This window comes from Phyllostomus hastatus, unplaced genomic scaffold, assembly GCF_019186645.2.
Source record: "Phyllostomus hastatus isolate PE091 unplaced genomic scaffold, TTU_PhHast_1.1 phas_contig_17, whole genome shotgun sequence".
NCBI classification, from domain to species: Eukaryota; Metazoa; Chordata; class Mammalia; order Chiroptera; family Phyllostomidae; genus Phyllostomus; species Phyllostomus hastatus.
Window position 1 is genome coordinate 18,164,073 of NW_025333664.1, and position 26,239 is coordinate 18,190,311.

Sequence of the window (26,239 nt, forward strand, 5' to 3'; positions counted from 1 at the left end):
CTAGCAGGGATGAAGCCAACCCAGGTCCTTGAGGAGCAGGGGCAGCCAAGGTGACAACAGGCAGAGCTCATTTGGGACTACAAGTGCACAGGAGGTCTCCTTCAGGTAGGCACTCCTAGTCCCTACTCCAGGGCCCAGGGGCAGAGCACTCCTCCCTTGAGTCATAACAGACACCAGAGCCTGGAGACAGGAGTATGGGCTCTGCCGCTGGCTTCAAATCATGGTTCCACCACCTGCTAGATATATAGATACTGGTTCAAGTTAACCCATATCACCTGCACCTCAGTTCTATTCTTTCTATGAGGTGGAAACAACAGTACCTGCCTCATAGGCTTGTTGTGAGGATTAAATAAGATAATACAAGTGAAGAATCTGAAATGGCGCCCAGCACATGGCAAGTACTGAAAATGTCAGCTATTATTATCTTGCCTGCAATACTCTCTGCCCAGAAAGTGGTGCTGATCAGCCGTCAGCCATCTCCAGACAGCCTGAACGATTGTTTCAAGATTCCCAGAACATGTAACCTAGACAGAGTGACTTCCTGCCAGGGCTGTGCATCGCAGAGCAGCCTGCCCCCTGAGCAGGCCAAGCTTTTCCAGGACCGACACCGGTCCTCTCCTCAGGCTGCAGGCACCCCTCAGGAGAAACACCAGAGCCTTCCTGCTCCCTCTGCACATACGCTTGCTCCCTATTTCTCCATCAGATCATCACTGAGTCATGACAGAAAACAGGCATCCAACTTGTGCTTCCACAAGGGAAGAGGAAAGAATTACGTCACCCTCACCTAGGGAAGAACCGCTTGCCCACCACAGAGCAGCTGACACAAGCAGTGACCAGAGAGGGAATGGCAGCTCATGGGCAGATCAGAATTGGGTATGCTCTTGGAGAGATTGCCACTGCCTATCAGAGGAAGTGACACTCAAGGCCCTACAGTATCACTTCCCCATGTCAACAATTTTTAAAAATTCCCACCTGAGGATACGTTGATTGATTTTAGAGAGACAGGAAAAAAGAAAGAGAAACATCAATGTGAGAGAGAAACATCAATCGGTTGCCTCCCGGATGTGCCCTGACCAGGGTTCGAAACTGCAACCTAGGTATGTGTGTTGACCAGAAATTGAACCCACAACCTTTTGGTGTAAGAGATGACGCTCCAACCAACTGGGCCAGCTGCTCAGGGCATACTATGTCTACTTCCCCAGCCTCATCTCCCATCAATCCCTCACTATGGATACAACCCAACATTGGCCCAAAAGGGCCCCCGAATAACTCCCTCTCTCAAACCCTGTATTTTTCTGCCTTAGTTCAAATGATAGAGACTGCTATGCATTCTCCAATACACTTTTCTCCACTTGTTCTATATGAAAAGAGTACATTTTCCTGCTTCCCCTGACAGAGGTGAAGCCAGGTACTGATGCTTGAGATGTGAACAGAAGTGTGCTACTTCTGGATTGTGCCCTTAAAAGAAAAGAGACATGCCCTCCCTCCCTCTCCCTTCCCAGCAGCTGAAAGACAGGCATGGTGGTAAGCGATTATGGACCATGCAGAGGAGAGCAACACCTGAACCTCAGGCCTGGGGAACACCCAGGAGAAGGTTGGTCCTGGACCATTTCACGGAGTTTCATGTGGGAACTTGCAGTCTGACCAGAGAAGAAAATAAACCTCTGTCTTGTTGAAGCCAACTACTTTTACATAGTAATCAATACCCTAATTAGTTCATATTGCTCTCTTCCTTTAAAGAAAAAAGCACATGTCCCTGTGAGGCCAGTCTAGTACCATAAGAAAAGGTACAGACTGCGACAAAGAAGTGCCCAGTGCCCCAAGGCTCATTTCGGCCCGAACTAACGTTTATCCAGAGTGAGAACTTAAACCAAAGCTTCCTCTTGATCCTCGAATATTCTTTATGAGCCAAACCTCTACTCAGGACTGAACTCACCTATGCAGAAACAAACCCAAATACCAAGGAAGCCTGAACTTGCCCCTGAAGAGAATTTATTAAATGGATTCTGGTATTATGAGAAATCTCACTTGGAAAAGCAAATCTAACTTCACCATCCAAATTCACTCACGAGACTAAAGGCCTGACTGAGGGAAGAGGAAACATCCGAAGGCGAGCGTCAAAAGGCCACCTCAGGAAGATTATCGTTGACAGTTCACTGGCCTCGATGCCTTTAAACCTTTGCTCTGCTTGTTCTCAGCACAGGGATGCCGATCCTATTCTCCTGCCCTCTGGTCCAACCCTTACCTACCTCATCCTTCAAGGCCTAACTCTAACGTAACCTTCTCTTCTCAACATCCCACCCTGCTCTGTAGACAAAGTCTGAATCTGTGTTCCCACAGCACTTAATGTGTTCCCACTATAGGACTTAGTCCTTTTCACTGTACCTGTTTATGTGCCCCCCCCCCCCCACATTAAAGGTCCTGTATCATCACTTCAAACATGAGGAAATCAGCCCCTGCTAGTGTGGCTCAGTGGACTGAACGCAGGCCTGCGAACCAAAAGGTCACCAGTTCAATTCCCAGTCAGGGCACAGGCCTGGGTTGCAGGCCAGGCCCCCAGTAAGGGGCATGTAAAAGGTAACTACACATTGATGTTTCTCTTCTTCTTTCTCCCTCCCTTAAAAATAAATAAAATCTTTTACAAAAGTAAAGAAATGAGAAAATCAGATCTGTGAAGAGCTCAGAACATAAGTAGACAAGTAGCCACAATTCAGTCTCTGTACTCTTAGGGAAGAATTGGATCTCCTGCTCAACATTACCAGCAGGAAAATTGAGGTCCTCCTCACCACAAAAAGAAAGAAAGAAAGGAAAGAAAAAAAGATTTCTGCAGAGTGTTCTGGTCCTGACAGACTAGAAGTCCCAGGAACCTCCATCTGAGAAATCCATTAGAACCCAAGTTTCCATTTCACATAATTAGCACACACAGCATAACAAGGGTACTTTTTTACAGTAATAATTATCCCCAAGCAGCACAAATCCTTTAATATTCTGTTTTCCATTTAAGCATAATGTCAAGTTCACACTGCCTATGAACCAGGACATAGGCTGCCTGGTGTCAGATCTCACCTTGAAACATCTCCCCAACTGAACTCCCCTCAAATGTCTGAAATTCTACTCCTAAAGATAAGGGCTTTCTCAGAAGTCTGAGGTGAAACCTAGATATGCCGAGACAACAGATGAGCTACTAAGTTGGTTTTATTCTTTCAAATCCTAAGAAATTCAGCTATCAGCATAGTCAAATACAAACAAAACCATGAGGAAATGGACAGAGGCTTTGATGGGAGAAAATGTGAAAGGAGATGCCTGGGACGGGGAGGTGGGGGGCCTTCTGGAGCCCTGGGGCCTGTGCAACCTCCTGACCACCCTGCTACATTTGCTCTCACTGACAGCCAGCAGCGTGAACATGTCTGCTGTCCCCGGTTCACAGCTGATTACAACTGAGGTCCTGCTGGCTAGTGGCAGCGGCAGGACTTAACTCTTATTTAGATCAATAAGCCTATGGTAAAAAACTGGCTTTATTTGAAACTGGCTTAGATGAAATATTTCACCTAAAGTCATAGAACCTATTAATGACATTAAGTGAATACTTACTCTACATTAGTATGAGATCCGAGGGCAGTACATAAAAGTAGAAACCCAATCACCCAGGCTTCTTAATTATACCAAATGGCAACAACCTGTCTACTGGTTTCACTCACAGGGTCAGAGATCACCTTAGTCTGCCTGGCCCTGCCCTACTGTCCTGACACCTGATTTTAGAAATGCTGTCAGTTGTCTCAGGAGTTTCACGTGCCATCTAATACGTAGGTATTTTAATGGAGAAACTATAAGCAAAACATATATCATAATGTTACAGTTTTATGTAAAAAGAAGCTGGGAAGCTTGCAGAATTTACTGGAAACTCATTAATTTTCCTGCAATTCCCCAGGAACATGTAATTTTTCAATTTTTGCAAGTTTCAGAAGAACTCCCCGAAAAGGTTCTCTGTAATATAACTTGAACATGAGATTTTACAGTAACCCTCACTACCACCATTGTAGTTTCTATGCAAAATAAATAATGCTATAGGGAAACATTTTCAGTTGCAATTATGATGAAATCAGACTCAAATTTGGACACAACAGGAAAATCACATATCACCTTTACATTTTTCATTAATTTATTGATTTGAGAGAGAAAGAAGTAGGGGCAGGTGGAGAGAAACAGAGAAAGAGAAAAACATTGATTTTGGTGTTCCACTTATTTATGCATTCACTGGTTGTTTCTTGTATGTGCCCTGATTTGGGATCAAACCTGCAACTTTGACTAATTTGGATTATCCTTTAACCAAGTGAGCTACCCAGCCAGGGTCAGGTAGCACCTTTTAGTTCTTTTGTCCTACAGGCAGGAAGGTGCCCCCTACCCCTCGAAGAATGACCACACCCATGCTGTTCTGAGCACAAGTTCTCCTGCTGGCTCTGGAAGGAGTTCCCTTTCCTTGACTGTCCCCACTTCACACTGGGAGGGCAGAGGCCTTCAGAGGCTAAGTGACTTTATCAAGGTAATTTGAATAGCAAAAGGCTGAGATAAGAAAGAGAGTTAGGTATTTCTGCTTCTTCTAGGGGGCCACAGCTCCATAATGTAAACCCTGAGGATCACTTGTCATTTACAACCTTCTGGGATTCGGCTGGACCAGACCAACACCTGCTTTCTGTGTCAGAAATGCAAGCACTTGTGACCTGAGCAGCAGAGCCCTCCAAGGAACAGACACAACACAGAATGAAAACACTTACTTGGGGAACTGGCAGAAACTCGCTTCCTGGTCAGGTTCTCCTGGCTGGCCTTGTCTGAGGCTGAAGAGCCCCTCGTTTGAACATGCCTCTTTCCTGGGCTCTCCTCTGGCTCTGGAGACTTCTCCATTCCATGGAAATACTTCATGTGATAGTGCAACAGTTTGGCTTTGCGGAAAAATTTTAAACAATCCACAACCTTGCACCTAAATTTGTGGTCAAAGTCGACAGCTGGTGCTTTAGATGTCACCAAATCATCTGTTTTCTTAAAGGCATTTGTTACTGAAAGAAAAAAAATACACACACAAAGATCCATTGTGCTTATCTTAGTTATTACAATACACACTTTAAACACATGGCAACAGAAAGTGGAAGAGCAGCATGCATGTGTAGTTGAAGACATCACTGGGACTCTTACCTCCCAAAGATTACTTTTTGGAGAGAAGGAATTCAACCTTAGGGTAAATAACAGAGACTCAACTGTGATTCACCCTTTGAAAAAAGAGATCAACATGTTTGTTTCTTTGTTTTTTCTGAAGCTGCCCTAGAAGGTCTCCGGGTTTCAGACTTTGAGGAAAGAACAAGAGAAAATCCTAAGAACAACAATCATGACCCCAATCCATCACTTGTTACTGATGCACGCTGGACTAGGTTCAGACTCACCACCATTCCAGTGGCTCTCTGTGTGGACAAAACTAGGGATTATTCTGGGGGGATCTCTTTATACACTGAAGGGATCTTACAACAGTTTTTCACAAGGAGAGAGTAACTGTTATAAAGGTTTTAGTATTGAACGGTTTTCAGATTTCACTGCCATGTACTTTGTTTCATCAAAAGGACTCAAGACTATAAAAAACCACCAAGTGAATGAAGCTGGAAGGCATGAGGAGAACTTGGACAGCTCAATGATTAAATTCAAGAGGCAAAGTTTGGAACCACCCTCCCAAATCAAACAGAAAGCAATGGTCTCATGTATCAAAGGCAAAAAGTAAATCTGTCACAAGGTTTTTGTGTGTCAGAAAATCAGTTTATTGAAGACTTCCTTCACAGAGCCCTCCTTCAAATGAGAGCAATCACCTTCAACTCAAGTTACTGCTTTTGGGTGACAGAACAGGTCACCCCAAAATATACTTTCTTGAGTGAATCAAATTTTTCCTAAATGCAATGATACAAGTTCCATTAGGACCAGATCATGTGCTGAAACTTTAGTAAATATTATGATTACTTTTTGAAGAACATTCCATAATCAAAACAAATTTTAAAATTCTTAAACTCAACCTAAATCATACTCTTCTGCAGCACTAGGGTATGACTGCGGAACTGCTAGGCTTGACGACTGATGGATACTACTATATCGGCAATTTAAACAAGTACAAAACTTGTACACACACACACACCACCCCTCCAAGAAGAACTCCTTAAAATCACTTTCCACCCCTGACGAGATATAAAAGGCTCATATCAGAGGCAGTTAAGAGAAGAAAAAGTAGTAACATAAAGTAAAATGGAATACATACTTCTCAGACTAATGGTATAGGACAAGAATATCAGGAGAGAAACTAAAAACTCGAACTTCTGATTCATTCTAAAATTCTTTCTTAAAGCCAAGTAACAAGCAGTTTCTCTCAAACTTCCTCCTCTTGGGCCTATTAGGGTAAACCATATGAATTTGTCATTTTTGTAGGATTAAAAAGGTTAAATATTGACCATTTCACAATAATTCCTTTTCCACACGACAGCATTTCAAAACTCATTCCAGACAACTCCACTTACCACTGTGTCAACAAAGCTAAGGTATGAGATCAGGGAGCATTACTGACTGCCACAACCTGAGGACTAAAGTTCAAGTAAACTCAACCATTCTTTGAATTGCATTTGAAGCCCAGATCTGTGATAAAATTATTTATAATGCAAAAGAAGAATGCTGAAATGCAAACGTCTTTGAATTTTTTAAAAAATTTACAAATTGAAATTCATCTTCAGCAAGTGGTGCTGGGAAAACTGGACAGACACATGGAAAAAAATGAAACTGGACCACTCGCTTACACAATATACAAAAATAAACTAAAAATGAATTAGACTTAAATATAAGGCCTGAAACCACAGAACTCCTAGAGGAAAACATAGGTGGTGAACTATTTGATATCAGTCTGAGTTAAATATGTTTTTGGGCATGTCTCCTTAAGCAAGGAAAACAAAAGCAAAGATAGACAGGACTTCATCAAACTAAAAAGCTTCTCCACAGCAAAGGGAACCATCAAAAGACAAAAAGACAACCTACAAATAAAAAAATATATTTGCAAATGATATATCCAATAAAGGGTTGATATCCAAAATATACAAGGAACTCAATAACAAAAACAATCTGATCCAAAAATGGGACAAGGACATGAAACAACATTTCTCCAAAGAAGACACAGAGATGGCCAACAGACATAAGATGCTCCACATCACTAATCATCAGGGAAATGCAAATCAAACCATAATGAGATAACACCTCACACCAGTCAGAGGATAGGGAGAAAAGGGAACCCTTTTGTAGTGTTAGTGGGACTGTAAATTGGTGAAGCCACTATGAAAAACAGTTTGGCGATGTCTTAAAAAGCTAAAATAGACCTACCATACAATCCAGCAATTCCACTTCTGGATATTTACCTAAAGAAAATCAAAACACTATTTCTAAAAGACACATGCACCCCTATTTTCATTGCAGCATTAGTAACAACAGCCACAATATGGAAGCAATCTGTGTCCACCATTATAATGAATGGATAAAGTAGATGTGGTACATATAAATAATGCAATATGAAGCAATAAACAACAAAATCTTGTCATTTCCAACAGGGATGGACCTAGAGGGTATTGTGCTAAGTGAAATAAGTCAAAGATAAATACTGTTGTTTCACTTAATATGAATATAAAAAAAAAGAAAAAATAACCAAAACCAGACTCATACAAACAGAAAGCAGAGGGATGGTTGCCAGAAGGGGGGGGCGGGGGGAGGATAGGGATGAGTAGAAAAGGAAAATGGGAATATAGTTTATAAAATTGTGATAGGTTTGCACAGTGACAGATGATTGTTAGAATTAATGGCGTCGATCACATTGTAAGGCATAAAAATGTCAAATCACTATATTCACCACCTGAAACGTTATATACCAATTATATATAAAATAATTTGTGAATAAAAATTTAAAAGCCTATATATGAAGAGTTGAAAGTGAGAACTTTGAACCAATTTTATAAAGAATTACCATTCTCTCTATTCGAAAACTTTGTACTCTTGTACACCTGTCATCTGCATAAGGCTAAGACAGGACAGTGGTTAAAGGAGTGTGCTCTGCAGCTGGATGACCTGGTTCCAATCCCGGATCCTTTACTTATTCCTCCTGCCTCAGTTTCTTCATGTGCAACTGGAGATAATAACAGTAACTTTAACTTCTTCCCTGAGGTGTGAGAATTAAATAAACTGCATGCAACAAGTCCAGAAAAGTGTGTGGTATTTAAGTGTCTTATTACTACCCAGTATCATTTTGGGATGATGAACAAATGGGACTATGAACAGCCTTTCAGGAATTAACCTGCTCATAAGCAGAAGGGCAGAAGTCACTGCTGCTCAAAGCCTCACTGCATACTCATGCCAGGGGCAGTATGCTATAATGGAAATGGCCAACTTTAAGCCCCAGCTCTACCCTTCATTAATTGTACAGGTAAGCTGTGCACATTTTTAAAACATTCTGATTACTCAGTTTCTCATCTATAAAAAGGGGTAAATAACACCTATTTCAAAGAGCTGGACAGAGAGCCATAGTTACCCACGTACTTGGCACAAAGCAGGCCATTTCGAACATAAAATACATCTTAGAAAACAGGCTTGTCACTTATGGAACATAGCTAGAAAGAGCTATTATAATTATCAACCAAGTAAAACATACCTTTGACCAGCCCTCAAAAGACAAGCTGGGAGATACTTCACTCTGTCAGCACTGTTTTGTCTACATCCTAAAAATGTGAAATCCAAAACCAACCACAGGATTTCTAGTATGGCTATTTAGTGGGATTGTTATCCCCACATTTTAGGACATCTTACTTTTACAAACTGCAAAGACCTTTTTTTTAAATAATCACATTATACAATGCCAGAGAGGATCGAGCTTAGTCCACCAAAACCCTGAACTTTGTGTTGTCTTTTTAAAACATTAATTAAAGTGCATTTCTGTTTTCCCAAAATAATTTGGTTAATCTATATAAAAGAAGTTACATTTAGCCCTAGTAAACTCTATCTTATTATTTTAGTCCAGTAATTTTGTAACTCCATTCTGTAGTCCCATATATTCTTAGGTCTTTTTCCAACCTGTTGATAAAGATCCAGAAGGACATGGCTGAGGATGGCCTATGGAATTGATTAGGCTTACACCAACCAATTAATCTACACTCTGGATAGAACTGCCTGAGTCAATTCAATTTCGTCCATGCAGATCACCAATACGCTCATATATCTATTTCCTCCTTGTCCACAGATAGATTTCAAGAGAGACGTGGTCAAACTATTTGCTGAAATAAAGATATACTGGGTATGATGGTGCTATGGATCCCCTAAATTCATACGCTGAAACCCAATCCCCAATGTGGTATTTATTTAGAGGTAATCACCCAAAGGTGATTACGTGATAAAGGGACTAGTGTCCTTATCAAAGAAACCCCAGAGAGCTCTCTTGTCCCTTCTGCCAGGTGAGGTTACAGTGAGAACTGTAGGAACTAGGAAGTAGGCCCTAACCAGAATCTGAATCTGCTCTAGCTTTGATCTTGAACTTCTCAGCCTCCCTGACTATGAGAAATAAAGTCCTGTTGTTTATAAGCCACCCAGTCCATGGCATTCTGTCATAACAGCCTGAACCTAGTAAGCCTCTCAAAAGGAAATAAATTTTAGTTTATCAGGATAAAAACTCCAAAAGCAAAATCCTTAATTAGCAAAAGGTAGGAACAGCTGGACCTCCAAAGGAGAGCAAGCCTGGCATGCAGGTGGGCCACCTGCCTCCGAGAGGCCATACTAGGATCACAGAGGCTCAGGTGAACAGAGAAACTCCCTAGGAGAGAAGGCACTGCCAGGTGTCAATGTCATGAAGCCCCTTGCCAAGCCAAGAGCCCCCTTCAAGATAAGCATTGATAAAACAAAAAATGAGTTGCTAGTAATTGTCTGAAGGAGTAAACATTAAAAGAAAGATTCGAGAATTATGAATCTTCAACGATGGAAGTTCAGGAAGATTCCCCTGTAAATTCAATTTAATAACAGTATAACTCATTGATATGCATGTCCTTCTAATTACAAGCCTATTAGTAATACAGCTTGCACTATTGGGAAAGAACAATCAACACAAGCATCAGGATGAGACAAGCAGCAAATATGGTATAAACCAGTTATGGATAATAGCCTGTGGGAAAATCTGATAGATGACATAATTAACTATAATCTCAGACCCCCAAACTGAAAAGTGATAAAAAATATTACATAGTATTAATGTGTATATTTGCTTTTAATGAGAATTATGTGTTAAAATGAAACAGCAGCAAAAAAATACATACATATGTGTGTATATATATATATATACATAAAATACATATACCCCAAGACTTGAGTATTTGTTCCTTTTTCATGAATGTCTTACAAACTGTACTAATTTTGAACACCACAAATTTTTAGAGGCATAGAAAACTTCCCAGACTTTATCATTTTATCCTACTTTTCCCTTACCAAAGCCACAAGGAGCTCTCTGTAGGCACAATGAAAGCTGCCAGTTCGGCCAGTGTAGTCCACGTGGTTCCCTCTGTCTGGCATGCTTCTCCCATATGCAAACCAAGCCCTACTCATCCTCCCAATGCCACCTCCTTGCACAATACTTCCTCCTTGGTTTCTCAGCAGAAAAGATTTTGTTCTGCCTTCTCTGCATCTCCGTAAGTACTTCATGGAAAATAAATCATGTATCTGTCCCTTTCTATTTGTATTACAGTTGGTTCTGTTCACTCCTTATTCTAAAATGTGAAATACAGAGTGTGTTCATTTTCTTCTCTTACAGTACTTACTGTACTACTACATCAAACAAGAGAGTCAGCCTCCCACGAGTCTCCATGAGGTAAGAGAAGAGAAAACCCCTATCAACTGTAATGAGTTACTTGAACATTAGGTGTCATCATAGTTGTCACTGATCTCACAGTGACTTTCTTAAAACAGTATTATGCATAGTCCAAGCCAGGGGTTCATATATCAGTGGCATGACCCGCAAAATTTTAACATCTAATTAATCAAAGGCTGATGTATTAATAATTAATAAAAGCACAATAGGAACAGTAAAGTGATGCAGCCAGCAAGTGTTTTACATAGTTTAATGTAAAAAAAACAGCATAACTATGCTCAAGAAAACCCACAAGAGACATAATGAGCAAAACATAAAATCATGTATAAGACTAATATATAAAATGTAATAGTATATATTATTTTTTAGAATTGTAAGAAAGTAAACAATGGCAATCTTTGATTATGAGTTTTCAAGTAAACAAAATTAGTTTGCTCTGCTTTTCTGTGTTTTCTAACATACATGTTTCTAATAGTCATATTATTTTCACAGAACAGGCAACAAAATTCTTTTATACTTTCACATTATGCTCCTCCCCAGGAAGCTGTTCCTGTGACAAAAGAAACACGGTGTTGAAGCACCGTCAAGACATGAGAGAGCCACTGGCTGCCCAAAGGGCCCGCGGGCCACTGTCTACGTAAATCCCAAGTCTCACACATGGATGTGTATTTCCCGAGGGGAGGACAGTTCATTTGGAACATCTGTCACCAGTGGTACCTGTTAAGTGACATCATCCACTCCTGGGAGCAGTTACTAGGACACAGAAGGCAGGAAATATGTATATTAAATCCTCGCAGAAGCCTGGTTCGAAAGCTAAGGGTAATCAAGTTACCCTTGGGGTAGAAACCAATTTATTCCTGTTTTATAAAGAAGAATGGGTGGAAATCAGTATATGCAAAGAGTTACGGGTATTCTCATGTAAATGCTCTGTGCTCTTCCTCATGTGATTTCCAGCCTCTCCCATGTCACTAGTATACAGAGAAAAACAGTCCACAGAATTTGAATTTCCTTGTAAGAATAGTAACTCTAAGGAATGTTTTCCTCACTGTGTGTGTGTGTGTTTTTTTTTTTTGGTGGTGGTGGTGGGAGCGGGGAATAGACTATAAAATGTCTCCTAATAATCCCTACCTTCTGGTAGTCACAACCGCATATAAATCCCCTGACACTGTGTGTGGGAAGGACCGGTAACTTGCCTCTAACACAATACGGCAATGGTGACAGTAAGTCACTTGCATGATTATGTTACATAACATTGTAACAGCCATCTTACACTTCCGTGCTGGCTGGATGAAACAAGCTGCTATGTTGTGAGCTAGTCTATGGAGAGGTCCATGTGGCAAAGAACTGAGAGTGCCAGCAAAAAACTGTGGCCCTCAGTCTGACTTCCTGCAAGGAACTGAATGCGGCCAACAACCATGTGAGCTTGGAAGGAGATCCTTCCCCAGTACAGATTTCAGAGGAGAACACAGCCCTGGCCAACCCCTTGATTGTAGCCACACAGAAGACCCAGTTAAACTGTGACTGATCTCCTCACAAACTGTGAGACAGTACATGTGTGTTTTGAGTCATTATGTTTGCAGTAATATTGTTAACATAGCAATAGATAATACAGGGTAGGATCGGAAGCCCTCACATTTTCTAGTAACACTTAATACATTCCCTTTTACAATAAGCATACATTACTTTTATACTAAAAAGGGTGTTTATACTGTGTGTCTTGAAACTTGGATTAGAAATAAATGTCCTATTTAACCCCCTTCTTTTGTATATTTATTACTAGTACCTCAAAACCTCACAGTTAGATGACTGTGATGCTGATATTCAGTCTGATTGGCTATATTCAGTCTGGCATTCTAAGTACCATCCTGCTTTCGAAGCGCATCTCCCATTAACCCACAATGAGGCCTCAGCATCTGCCCCAGCCCACTACTGGCCCCAGCAACTGCTTCATGCTCCCACAGCTCACGCTTCCGCTCATGATGCGCCCGCTCCCGCTGCTCCCGCTGCGCCCGCTCCCTGTCATCCTTCCCTGGCTCAGCCAAGTCTTCACTTCCATCCAGACCTGGCTCACTCCACGCGCAGAAAGGCGGCCAAATGGCTCTGGCAATCAGGGACCACATGCCATCAACTCCTGGGACAAGTGACCATCTGCTACAGAACGTCTTTAGCACTCTGGATCTGCTCTTGGATCCTGTTATTTGTCACTTTTCCAGCCAGAGGATAAGGGCCACGTATCACTATCTTATGTTCCCTCAGCACCAACCTCTAATACAGTTGGTATTCTAATCAGCAATGATACCACATGAACCCAGTAGTTAAAATACTTTTTTTGACATGTACTTCAAATACTATAATAAACAAAACATTTTTTAGTCTGTGAGGGAATAACTTTCTCAGCTTTGAAGTAAAAAAATCAATAAAAGAAAAACATGAACAGATTTAAACATTTACAGCAAATTCAGTCAAATGCTTAGAATAAAAAAAAAAAACAACCAAAATGTCCACAGAGAAACAGTTTTAAAAAATACAGGAAATCTGAATTATGTAATTCTAAACAGCCACTTAAAAGAGTGAAGTAGCTCTGTACTTACTGATATGGATAATCTCAAGACATATTATTAAGTGAAAGCAGGAAATTGCCCAGTACCTACTATTCAATTCCATATATGGTTATAGGTGGGGGGGAAAGATATTAAAAAATGCACAGAAAGGAAACCAGACGGACAGGAATTAAACTGTTGATAATGGATTCGTCCAGAGAGGGGCTTGGGCTAGGAAGGCAGGTGGTAAAGAGAAACTTCCACATTTTCTCTGTGTACCTAGGAACAATGAGCACACTTAGCACCCAGATCTCGGTTTCTAATTTCTCCACTTAAAAGAAACAGAACTTCTTGGAGAAACAGCTGAATCCAGGGTTGGGTAAATATGGGCTGACATCTTGTTATGCCAAAAAGTTAAAAAGTGCTTAAAGAAGAGAAGATACAGTAACAAGTTTGAAGGGCTCCCACTGGCCAAACAAATTTGGGACCAAAATGGGTATTAAAATAAATAATAATAGAAACATTATAACCCATGTAACAAAGTAAGAATTTGTAAGTCCACGTGTCTATAAATAAATACAATAAATAAAAAAAGGGAAAGCTCTTCCTTAAAATAAAACACAAACTAATAGATGTAGAAGGAATGATGAGAGTTAGAAATCATCATTAGGAAGCCACTTGTTAAAGTTTGTTTCAAGCAAGAAATATCAATAAACGTTAAAATAGTAGGCAAACATTTAATAAAGAAAGAAGGTATTTACATAGTCTCAAAGTATCCTCTCACAAGAAATGTTTTAATTATAAAGGAAAAAAATAATAGCTTTACAGTAAAGAAACCTGGTAGTTACTACCTTAACCAAATGATCAAAGTTAGCAGCACCAGTAAACGGGACAGATATCATGAGCCTCCTGATACAATTCAATTGAAAAAGACATACTACTTAGATGGTATTTCTGCTAAAAGTGAGTAACTTAAATCTGATCATGAGGCTACATCAGAAAACTCCATATTGAGAACCACCATATTCTTCAGAAATATCAAAGTCATGAAAAACAAAGAAAGACTGAATAATTGTTTCAGATAAAAAACAAAAAAAAATGACAATTAAATCCATATGTCATCCAGGATTAGATCCTGACCAGAAAAAAACAAAAAAGTTTTTCCCACTTTTGCTACAACTGATAAAAGTCCTGATTTTGATCATTATATTGTGATAACATAAGAAAATGTCCTTGTTTTTAGGAAATATGTACTGAGGTATTCGAGGGCAAAGGTCTGCAACTTGTTTGCAAACAATTCAGAAAAAATACTTTAAAAAACAGAATAGAGCCCTGGTTCAGTGGATTGAGTGCCAGCCTGCAAACCAAAGGGTCACTGGTTCGACTCCTAGTCAAGGCACATGCCTGGGTTGCAGGCCAGGTCCCCAGTAGGGGGCGTGCAAGAAGCAATCACACATTGATGTTTCTCTCCCTCTCTCTCCTTCCCTTCCCCTCTAAAAATAAATAAGGAAATCTTAAAAAAAAGAAAAGAAACAAACAAACAAAACAGAATAGGAACATTTGAGATCTTGCTTCCCTGGCATATGTCATCAGTTTGGCTCAAAGAAACTCTTGTAAACAATTTTTTTTAAAAAAGTAATAAGGCTCACATGGTAAATTGATAACAAGTGGGGAGCTGGTTGATGACATACACACATACCTCATTTTACTGAGTTTCACTTTATCACACTTTGCAGATGTTCTGTGTTTTACAAACTGAAGGCAAGACCCTCCACAAGCAAAAAGATTCTGACTCACTTTATTGCTATACTCCCTTTATTACAGCAGCCTGTAACCAAACCTCATTATCTCTGAGGTATGCCTATATAGGAATTCTTTGTACCATGCTTGCAACTTTTTTATAAGTCTGAAATGATTTCAAAATAAAAACTTCTTAAAAATATATGCAGGAAAAAATACTTTGAAGCCAAAGAGTTTCTAAATAGGAGGAAAGCAACCTTGCCAAGCCTATTACCTGGACTGCAACCTCTGCACTCACAAAAATCACTGAGCATTTGTTCCACAAGATGGCAGAGTTGCTCCAAATGCCTGAGCTGCCTCAGAAGAAGCTAATCCTCTCTTCTGCTCCAGACTAGACTTGTTGTCGCCATCCCCAGCTTCTCCTGCTGCTGCCCAGGGGCCCCCTCCACACGTATCAGATCATGACTCCAGGCCATGTTAGAAATTCCACGACTGGCACCAGCTAGTCACTAAACAATGACTAACACAGCAGCATCCTGGCCTCAAGGGGCCTTCCTAGATGTTTCTGATGATACCGCCCTCCTTCCTGCTTGCTTACATAACACATTCCTGGTAAATGAGTTCTCAACAACAACACCCCTCTCCCAGCAATCTTCCTGGATCATCCTGTACACACCACTAAACCCTGTTCCAAAAGGAACACCAGGAACACCACTCACATTCCAGATCAAATTAAAGAATTCCAAAGGCACCACTGTGTCTGGAGCTGACATCATTTGTACCATACACTGCTCTTCAAGCCTGCCACCTTACTAATAAGCCTCTTAACTCAGAGTGTACACATTGCTTTAAGGAGTCCCCTCAAGAGCAGTGGGAGTTTTGCATCACACACGGTACAACTTTCCTAAAGCAGGGATTGAGTCACATAGCACCTAGCATCTCATCAGATGGCATTAGGCACTCATTTGGAAGATGGGAGCCACAGACCATGCATCACCACGCCAGCCATCTAGGAAGTGTACAGCTCTACCTAAGTCATTCCTTGGCAAGTACTGGCCTCTTTGCCTATAAAACAGGAAGAAAAATTAGAAATAAATATCTTTCAGCAGGGGATAGTTAAATCAATTATGGAATACTCATACAACAAAATAAATCATATACAATTGTGAAAGGAGATAAAGAACATGGAAGAATACCATAAATAAAAATAGCAAGCCACTGAATGATAAAAGAATATGGTGCTATTATTATGTTTTTTAAAGCTATATGTATATATGTGTGTTTGTATATACATATGCACAGAACCATATCTAGCAGGATAGAAAGCCACACACCAAATTGTACCATAGGTTTTTCTAGAATGAGAAAATTGTAAAGAGAAGACTTGCTTTTTCTTTTAGCTGTTTTAATTTTTCCTAACATATATTGGCTTTGAAATTTACAAAAAAAACCGAACAGCAAAATGACTATTTTTTTCCTTTATAAAACTCTTTTTAAAATAGGGGTCCCAGATGCCTTAATTCAGAAAGTAGTTCTGACAATTCATCAAAAGAACTAATACTTATTAAAAATAAATTTCATTTAAAAATCAACATTAAACAAAACCTTTCCTTGTCTCCTTATGACATCATTTTTGAGTCATCCCACAAAGTCTGGGATGACCTTATATTCCTGCCATGTTATGTTTTTCAATGAAGAAAATCAACGAACAAATGGTGTGATTTTAACTTTTAATACTTTAGAAAATGTATTAAAACACCTTCTCACATTAATTTTCAAAACATTCTTTATCTCGTCATACATATTGAGTTTTCAAAATCCCCATATCAAGCAGGAATCTTGGAGAAAAAATCACTGCATCAAAAAATAGGAGTCACTTGAAATTTTGTTTGGGGAAGAAAGGGGTTGTCAACATTATGGTAAATCAGAAATATTTAAGGTAGGTGATGAACAATCACTAATGCTATTTACCATTAATTTTACCAACTGGAAGTATCCAGGACAATCCATTCTCGTAAGTAAGTGCCTCCCTGAGGTCAAGGTGACAAGTTATTCATTTTTGTGTGTTTTCCTACCCCCCTCCAGCTTTCCTCTCTCTCCCTCAAAGTTTTGGTATATAAGAAACATTGTTCAAGTAACTGTTGAATGAATAAGCCAAAGAATTAAATATTACCAGCTACTCAGCTGATGAAGTAACTTTTCCAATGGATCTATTTGCTCTGGTTGGGAATAAGCGGTATTCAATAGAATTGTGCTGAGTGAAAAGTGACAGTGTAACTGCTGTGCTTGAAGAACAGCAAGGAGGCCATGTGGCTAGAACAAAATGAGTACGGAGAGAGAGTGAGGAAAGAAGAAGCTGGAGAGGTAGCAGGTAGCCAGAAAGAGCAGGCCCACTGCAGGCCAGCATAAGAACCTAAGTGAGGCTTTCATGACCAAATACCAATAGTTCTGGGCAGTGGGAGACATGAATGTTAATTTTATTATTCTTGTACTCTTCTGGACTTCTTTTCAAATTTATGGATATAAAAAAGCCAGTTACCAAAAGAGTAACTGAATGAACCCAAGACCACTTCCATAAATGAGGTAAAAGGTTAACAACAAAATCCCTGGTCAAGTTTAAGTAATGCCCTGATTTCAGTAAATTATATTGTGGTCATGTAAGAGAATGTCCTTGTTTAAAGCATTTAAGCATAAAAGCCGGCAACTTATTTTCCAACAATTCAGAAAAAGTACTTTAAAATACCTTAAGGCCAAAGAATAGCTAAACAGGAGGAAAGCAACCTTACCAACACAGACAGCCAAATGAAAGTTTCAGGGCTATCCCTCCCTCCTGCATTTTCAGTAGCTCCATAAATTCCTCAAAGCAACTGACCTCAGTTTGGCAGCATCTTACCAGCTCAGTCTTAACCCACTTCAGGAAAGAAGCGTGGTAATTAAGTCAGAAAGCACACCTGACAGTCTTACCAAAAAAGACCCTCTGATTATGTTTGTTGACACTGCTCTACGTCCACCTCGAAATGCCTAACTCCTACTCATCCTTCAAGAACATGTGCCAGTGCCATCTTCTTCCACCCCGCCTCCAAACCATCAACCTAAATATCATTCCTCTCCCAAAGTCATATCCAAATAATATTTAATGGACACTAAGACCAAGAATGCCCACTTGTCTTTGTATGCTCAACAGTTAGCAGAGCTCCTGGGCATATAGAAAGGGTTCAACAAGTGAGTCCTGAGTTCAACTTTCATGTGGCAGGCAAATACTATCGCTGTCAAGTCTTCTCTTCCATAGTTTTATTCTAAGTATTATGCATGACACCACCTTTCTGTCTTGTGTTATGATACCTGCAGTTTTATTCATTCATCTGGACAGAAAGACCTAGAAGGGCATGGATCGGATGTTTCATTCATCTCTCTAACCCCTGGGACAATGAATTCCCAACCAATTTTCCATTACAGCATATGCCCGATGGCAAACCACAGACACCACAATTTCCCAAGCTATAATGGCTGTAACCTTATGACCCTCCTTCGCAAGTGCATCAAAGCTAAACCATTATTGTATTACACTAAATCTGACCTGGTTAATTTCAAAATAAATCATTTGCAAAAACTATTATAGACATGACTCTGAAACTAACCTGGATAATTTAAAAGTAAATCATTTGTAAGCTTTTGATACTTTACTGACAACTTCCTATTCATTCTATAACTGACAATACATTAAGACTCCATATGTCAGAATCATTGATCTAGACTAGCAATTTTCAACTGGTGTGTGGGGGCACAAGAATTTTTAAAACATGCGATACCTAACTTTAGTCAGGGGCACTGATCTCTCTTCCCTTAGACTGCCAAATAAAAAATGACAACAGCCAACACAACAATAGCCATCCGGTGTGAATGAATCAAAATTATAACATATCTTGGTGTGTCACAGAATTTTAGTAATTAGTTTATATGTGACATGAGATGAAAAAGGTTGAAAATCACTGATCTAGACCACATGGCAGTGTCCTGTTCTAACAAATATTAGTTAAAAAAAAATTGCTGACTGAGACCATACTTCTGTTAGCTCTTCTCTTGTTTATTCTGTGTTTCATGTAGAATATTCTCACAAATGAGACAGCTTAGAATAGCGTATAGCACTTAGTAGGCACCTGCTAAATATCTGTTGACTAAAATGAATGAATGGACTACAGCCTATTTTCAAATGGTCCTGGTTTTCTGTGAATGGCCAGTAGGCTGGGCCCAGATTTAAAGAATAATCTGAGATCTCTGAACTTCTAATGGCACCTCCTCTTAATTTCTGTGTTACAGCATAAACAAATGCCTACCCAAGAAAAACAATTTCAACTGTATTCTCCTCTGGCTTTTAAAAGTCATCAAAGCAAATAGCTTAGAGCCTACTTCCAGAGTACAGTAATAGGTTCCATGATGCATTTATTCCTCCCAGCACAAGCCCAAGGAAATCTGACCTGTGCCATTACTATAAACTCTCTTGGAAAATGGGCAGCACTTCAGTTAGTTGTAGTGGTTTCAGTATCATTCCCTAGAAAATCCTCTGTGAAACCTTAAAAAGCAAAATACATAAAAGCTTACCATCTTCCTTTCCCAAGACTCACTTGTCCCACCCTCATTTTACCTTTTTTCCATCCTCTATAGAAACCAAGACACAAGACAGATACTGTGTGTGTCGTTTAGAAAGAGGTTAGCCCAAGACCCCCAACAAAATATGTAAACTTCGAAACAGGGACTGGATTTAGCCTCTAAACCTAGTCTCCTCATTCATCTCATCTGCATAGCATACTTTCTAGTGGTATAAGAATAATTCATTGCCAACCTCAAGTGATGCCTAAAATAATACCACCTTTAAGACAACATAATTTAGAGTTTAGTCTGAGTTATACGGGATGTAGCTGTCATCTAGAGCTCTCCCTGCCAAAAACAGACAACTAAGTTCTGAGAATGAATTTCTACCTTATTTGTACATCAACTCTAATGACTTTCCCCACGTGACAGAAAGCAGGCTGGAAGGAGAGGATCCCTGCCACTGAGAGGAGGCTCAACAGGAAAGGGAGACCACCTGCACCACAAGACTGAGGTACAACACTCTGATCCAGGGGTACCAAAGACCAACCTGATGATCCAGGAGTAAAATACTTAAGTACTTTCGGTTCGCTATTTTCAAAGAGCTGTTCTGCTACAGCATTTATGTTAACTAGATGGCATCCGGTCAAGAAAGTATAAGGAGGAGAAGAAGGGGAGAAGAGGAAGAGGAGCAGAAGAGATCTACCCCCTCCTCAGAACTGAAATTATACAAATACAAGTACGCAATTCTGTAGACCTGCAGACATTATGGTATAAAAGTCTTACATATGGTCACATTAAAAACAAAACTATTTAGAGGGTGTGTACAAGAGGCAACCAACTGAAGTTTGTCTCACACATCGATGTTTCTCTTCCTCTCCTTCTCCTCCCTTCCCTCTCTCTAATAAATAATAAAATCTTTAAAAAAAGACAACACTTAAAATTTAAAGACACACTTATATTGACAGAAAGTGTCTGATATGCCATACATACAGTAAGTAAAAGAAAGCTGGAGTACTTGTACTAGTAACACATAAAGTAGACTTCGAGTGAAATACCATTATCAAAGACAAAGTGATATTTCATATTACAAAGGGGATAATTCACCAGGAGGACATAATAATCATAAATGTGTATGCACCTAATAATAGAACTTCAAAATACACTAAGCAAAACTAACAGTATTAAAAGGAGGAACAATACACAATCACAGTTAAAAGATTTTTAACATTCTTCTCTTGGTAATTGATAGAACTAAACGAAAAAACAAAATCAATGAAGATTTGTATCGGAAAAATACTATCAATCACCTTGATCTAATTAACAGACATAGAACAGATAAACAAGAATGGCAGAACAGACATTTTTTTCAAGTGCATATGAAACATTCACCAAGACCATAGATCATATGCCAGGATCATATGCCAGGCCGCAAGTCTCAACAAATTTTAAAAGCTTAAAATCCTATTGAGTACATTCGCTGACCAAAATGGAATTTCATTAAAAATCAGTAACAGCAAGGTATGAAACACACATCCTAAGTAACCCATGGTCAACAAATAAGTCACAAGATATTTAAATTGAATGAAAATGAAAAAGGAACATCAACATTTGTAGGAAATAGCTAAAGCAGTGCTAGTGGAAAATTTGTAACTTTATTTTTTTAAGGTTTTGTTTATTTATTTTTAGAGAGAGGGGAGGGGAGGGAACAAGAGGGAGAGAAACATCATGTGCAAGAGAAACATCGATCTGTTGCCTCTCACAGGCCCCTAGCTGGGGACCTGGCCTGCAACACAAGTATGTGCCCTGACAGGGAATCAAACCTGCCACTCAACACTCAACCCACTGAGCTACACCAACCAAGGCGAAAATTCATAACTTTAAATGCTCATACTGAAAAAAGAAGAAAATCTAAAAGGACCTACATTTCCAGAAAATTTTGTAGGAAGAAAACACTATTAAGGCCAAAACAGAAATCAACGACATTTTAAAAAGACAGAGAAAAAATAATAGGTTGGTTCTTTGAAACAAAATTGATAAATCCCTACTCATACTAATCAAGAAAAAAACACAAACTAGCAATATGAGAAATGAAAAGGGTATAACATTAAAATAAGGGAATATTATTAATAAAAGGTAAAGAAACATAATTTGAAGAATCCATTATTTATAGTTCACAATCAAAAGTGTATAGTAGGAGAGAATTATGTTAACTCTAAATATGAACCTGCCACAGTAGAAATCTCTTGTAACTCAGTAAGGGGAGAAGTAGGTTCCGTTTTCATAGCGTTTTCTCCCATTGACTTGCAGTTCAACTCCACGCCTGTAGCCCCCAATCCATCCCCCAAGGAATGGCAAGTTAATGCAGATGGGATCTGGCCAGCTTCCAAAGGAGATTTCAACTGACCTAGAAGAAAAAAAGAAATCTCAGGAAATATATATTATACATGTATATAGTCTGAGAACCAAAAGTACCTCAACAGACTAAGAAAGCCAGGAACTTTTTAGAGACAGCCCTTCATCTCACAGCATAAAATATATTCACAGCCCTGGCAAGGTAGCTAAGTTGTTAGAGTGTCATTCTAATCTGGCAAGGTTTCCAGTTTGATCCCTGGTCAGGGCACCTACAAGAATCAACCAATAATGTATCAGTAAGTAGAACAACAAATCAGTGATTCTCTCTCTTGTTCTCTCTCCCTCACTGTCTCTCTCTCTTTCTCTCTACCTCGCCCCCCCCACTCCCTCTAAAATCAAAAACAAATTTTAAAAAATTGCCCTGGCTGGTATGGCTCAGTGGACTGACTGCCAGTCTATGCACCCAAAAGTTGCCTGTTCAATTCCCAGCCAGGGCATATGCCTGGGTTGCTGGCCAGGTCCCCAGTTGGGGATTGTGCAAGAGGCAACCAACTGATGTCTCTCTCACACACAGATATTTCTCTCTCCATCTCTTTCTCCCCCACCTCTTCTAAAAATAAATAAAATCTTTAAAAAAGGTATTTTTTAAAGAATATATTCAGAGGTTCTAGCACATATAGCCAGGGCTGTGAGCACCTCAAAGAAAGAGGCTGCCAATGAGGGAGGATTTGCCAGAAGCATTAACAAAAAAGCACAGGCACTGGAATAAGATGGCACCAGAAAGACAGAGAGAAGGGCAGGGCTCTTCAAGCATTGTACCTCCCTACAACCCAATATTCAGACGTATATAAGCAAAACCAATCTCATAAAGTTTGTCTACTGAATTATCAATGAAGAATAATGTTATAAAAACACGGCAGCCCATTCAATAACTTGATTTCAAGACCATCTAAAACTCATGAAAGTCAGTACACAGAGATTTAGATTGGTTTTCACTAGAGAGGCATCAGGTTGGCAACACAGTTCCAGAACAGACTTTGACTCACCTTCTTCAGATTCCTTGGTACTGGATGATGTGTTTTGCAAAGAATCAGTATTAACTGTATCAACCATATCTGATACAACCAAGTCAGGATCTAAGATCTCGTGAGTCCCATTTGTGGACAGCCTGGAGGACCGTCTCCTCGATAAGTCTTTGTCTGTGTTTTCTGGGTAGTTTTTTGACTTTCCCTGCGCTATAAACCATTAAGAGAGTTGTAGTCAAGAAACCAGAAGAGAAAACTCTGCTACTACAGATTTCTAGACTGGCTGCCCTCTATAAGGGCTTTATAGAGACTTATGGAATACTAGAGCCATGATAAAAGGAAATATTTTTTCCTAGTTTATAGTTTTAAGTAAAAGCACAGTCTCTCTGCCAGGACAGAATTTTCCTTACTTAAGGATTATGGTCTGCAAATATTTGCCAAGGTCATGTCCCAATCTTGACAACTCAGTTCTATGTTAGAACTTTCCAACATAAAAATCTACATACTGTCTTTCAAAATCAATAAGGTTTATAGAGCCTTAGAACAATCATCAAAAATCCTTTTTGGGGGCAAGATACTTTTTAAAAATCAATAAATAGTATTTTTAAAGTTTCACTCAGCATATGAAATCCATGCCCTCCTAAGCCATTAAATTTCCAGTGGAATTCAAATCAAATCAAACTAAAAGGTTATGGGTATGAAGGTGATACCACTGAACCCAGTATTAATGGGGCTTATATTCTAAGGTTTACTTTTCTCCTAGCAAAACTCTTTTTGATCTAACCACATCCCATCCACATTAGCTCCTATGAGCAAGCACAAGTCTTAGAGCCTGCAGGAAATAGGGGAAAACATGGATACAGGCAAGCTCACCCAAATGAAGTCAGTTCTAGGCACACATACACAAACTGAAGACTCACATGAATTTTTGTCAAGCCGAGGACGTTTTAATGGGATTTCACTTCCTTTTGATATTTTTCGTCTTCTCAATTCCAGTGTTATTGGCTGCAATGTTTGAGAGTTTGAATCCACAGCTACAATGAAAATAAAACCACACAAAAATGGAATGGAATCTCTTAGTGTCCAATCCTCATCATTATCTATAAATACACACACACACACAAAGACACTCTTGTGGGAGAAACAGACCAAGGAGCATTCTTACTTAAGCTAAAAGAAAACAAAAAAGTGAAATGGGTGAGAAATGACCTCCTTACGGGAGAGGTTAACATCTGTGACCCAGCTCTAGTCATATGCTTCTCTCCTGAAACCCTTTCTTTAAAACACTCCACACCAACATGACTGCTTTAAAATATGAAGGTGTAAGAATAATAGGAAAGTCATTTTTATCAGCATCAAATCTTTTTCATCAAAACTTGACTTATCCAGCATAACCACATGGTTTTGGGAGCTGAGAGGGGGCCTTCTTGAACACATGGCTTAGGAAGCAAGAAAGCAAGATGCAGCTGCCATGAGAGCTGTCTTAGTGGTTCTAGAGAATGCAGGACTCCCACTGGCCCACCATGGGGATGAGGTTTTGGATTAAGAACGGGAGTCTGGCCGAGCTACAGACTTCTATTTCTTTTCCTGAGATTTGGTACTCCCGACTGGCCTGGTCTGACAAGAGGAGGCAGGAGTGTGTTTCTGGGTGTTTTAAAGGGACTTCAGGATTTAACGGCAACATTCCACCATTTTTTCTGAACCTGTATAACTTTTCATTAAATAGTTCATGTTATTTTTACAAAAACAAAATAAAACAAAACCTTGACTTACCCAATACTCAGAAAAATCTACCATGTAGGCTAATTCTTAAAACATGAATCTTAGAACTACAGCTTGACTGTTTTCAATCGCTACTTACTAAATTAGTCAGCTTGGCATTGATCCTAGTTTTGAGGAACCAAAAAGAATGTCAAAATTTACAACCTCTAAAAACAATTCCAGAAAAACCTCAGGAGACTCCTCCATTTAACAGTGTTCCAGGCAAGGCTGCTGACCAGCAGCAAATCCCGCTCTGAAATAACTTAGCCGTGCAGACACTAAACCCTCAGACAGTACTCTTTATTTTTAAATCTAACACTTAAGAAGCTCTTCCACAATCAGGAAAGATAAGAATCCCAAAGGCAAGCAGTAGAAGAAAAAGGAGGAGGAAGGGAAGAAAATGCAAAGGGAAGGGAAAGGGGAAAGGAAAAGCAGGGGCAGGAAGAGAAGAGAAGACCCATCTTACACCAAAAGCTTCAGACCTGCCATGCGGAATGGCCAAACATGAGACAGGGCTCAGTTCCGAGAAGGCGTGCCTGATGAGAGAGAGCTGAACTCCTCGGCTCATCCTGCACTCGATTTTCCCAGTGTGCTACCACTATTTTGTTCCAAGTGGTGGGAACTTGGAGATCACAAACATTCCAAATTAAACACAAACGACCCTTCTTAAACAGCTCAGATCCCTCTCCAATCAAGTCTGTATATAATCTAGGGGGCTCAAAGCTCCCCTGAGTCAATGAACTTATTCTAAGCAATTTTTAAAGGGAATGTGAACTATCTTCTCAGCTATTTGGCAAATCTTCTTCACTTCAATACCATATACAAACTGGGGCTAACTATACAGAGCTTCAGTGTTCCCCCAACTCTTCTTACAGTAAGAATCATCTGGAAAGGTTGTTTACTCATATTCCAGACCCTGCTCCAGAGATTCTGACCAGGGAGGAAAGACAAGTGTTAACAGTAAGTTTGGAAAACACCATTTCTCTCTTAGATTGATCCTATCTGGTAATGAAATCCTACACTTACAAAATAAAAGCATTAAACTGAAAGACATTTTATCTGAATGAAGTCATATGGCTTCATAGGAGTGGTCTGAAAGCTGAAGTGCCACTACCCTAGTCCTCACTTTCCAGAGGGTACACGACAGAGCATGAATAGCTGAAGAAGTATCAGTTTCTCAACACTCAAAGCCCACGTATACAATTTCCTAAACGGAGAAGAGGACACATTCGATTTCTGCCAGTTCACCTTTCCCACTTCTCCCACTTACATAAAAAGGCCACCTTTCACTCATCTCACATCTTAACATGGTACACTGTCCAGAGGTTTAA

General features: G+C 39.7%; 1 protein-coding gene across 2 annotated transcripts in view; it reads right to left on the reverse strand.

Moving 5' to 3' along the window:
* PHF20 (PHD finger protein 20) overlaps positions 1-26,239 on the reverse strand; it is a 100,033-nt gene that overhangs the window by 25,669 nt on the left and 48,125 nt on the right. Inside the window, exons 7-10 of one of the 2 annotated variants that reach the window (XM_045832927.1) lie at positions 24,068-24,181; positions 23,169-23,357; positions 21,995-22,174; positions 4,773-5,051 (exon numbers count right to left, since the gene is read on the reverse strand). In XM_045832927.1, the coding sequence (XP_045688883.1) occupies positions 4,773-5,051; positions 21,995-22,174; positions 23,169-23,357; positions 24,068-24,181 (762 nt within the window). The remainder of the gene's footprint in view (positions 1-4,772; positions 5,052-21,994; positions 22,175-23,168; positions 23,358-24,067; positions 24,182-26,239) is intronic. The other variant, XM_045832928.1, reaches the window with a different exon arrangement.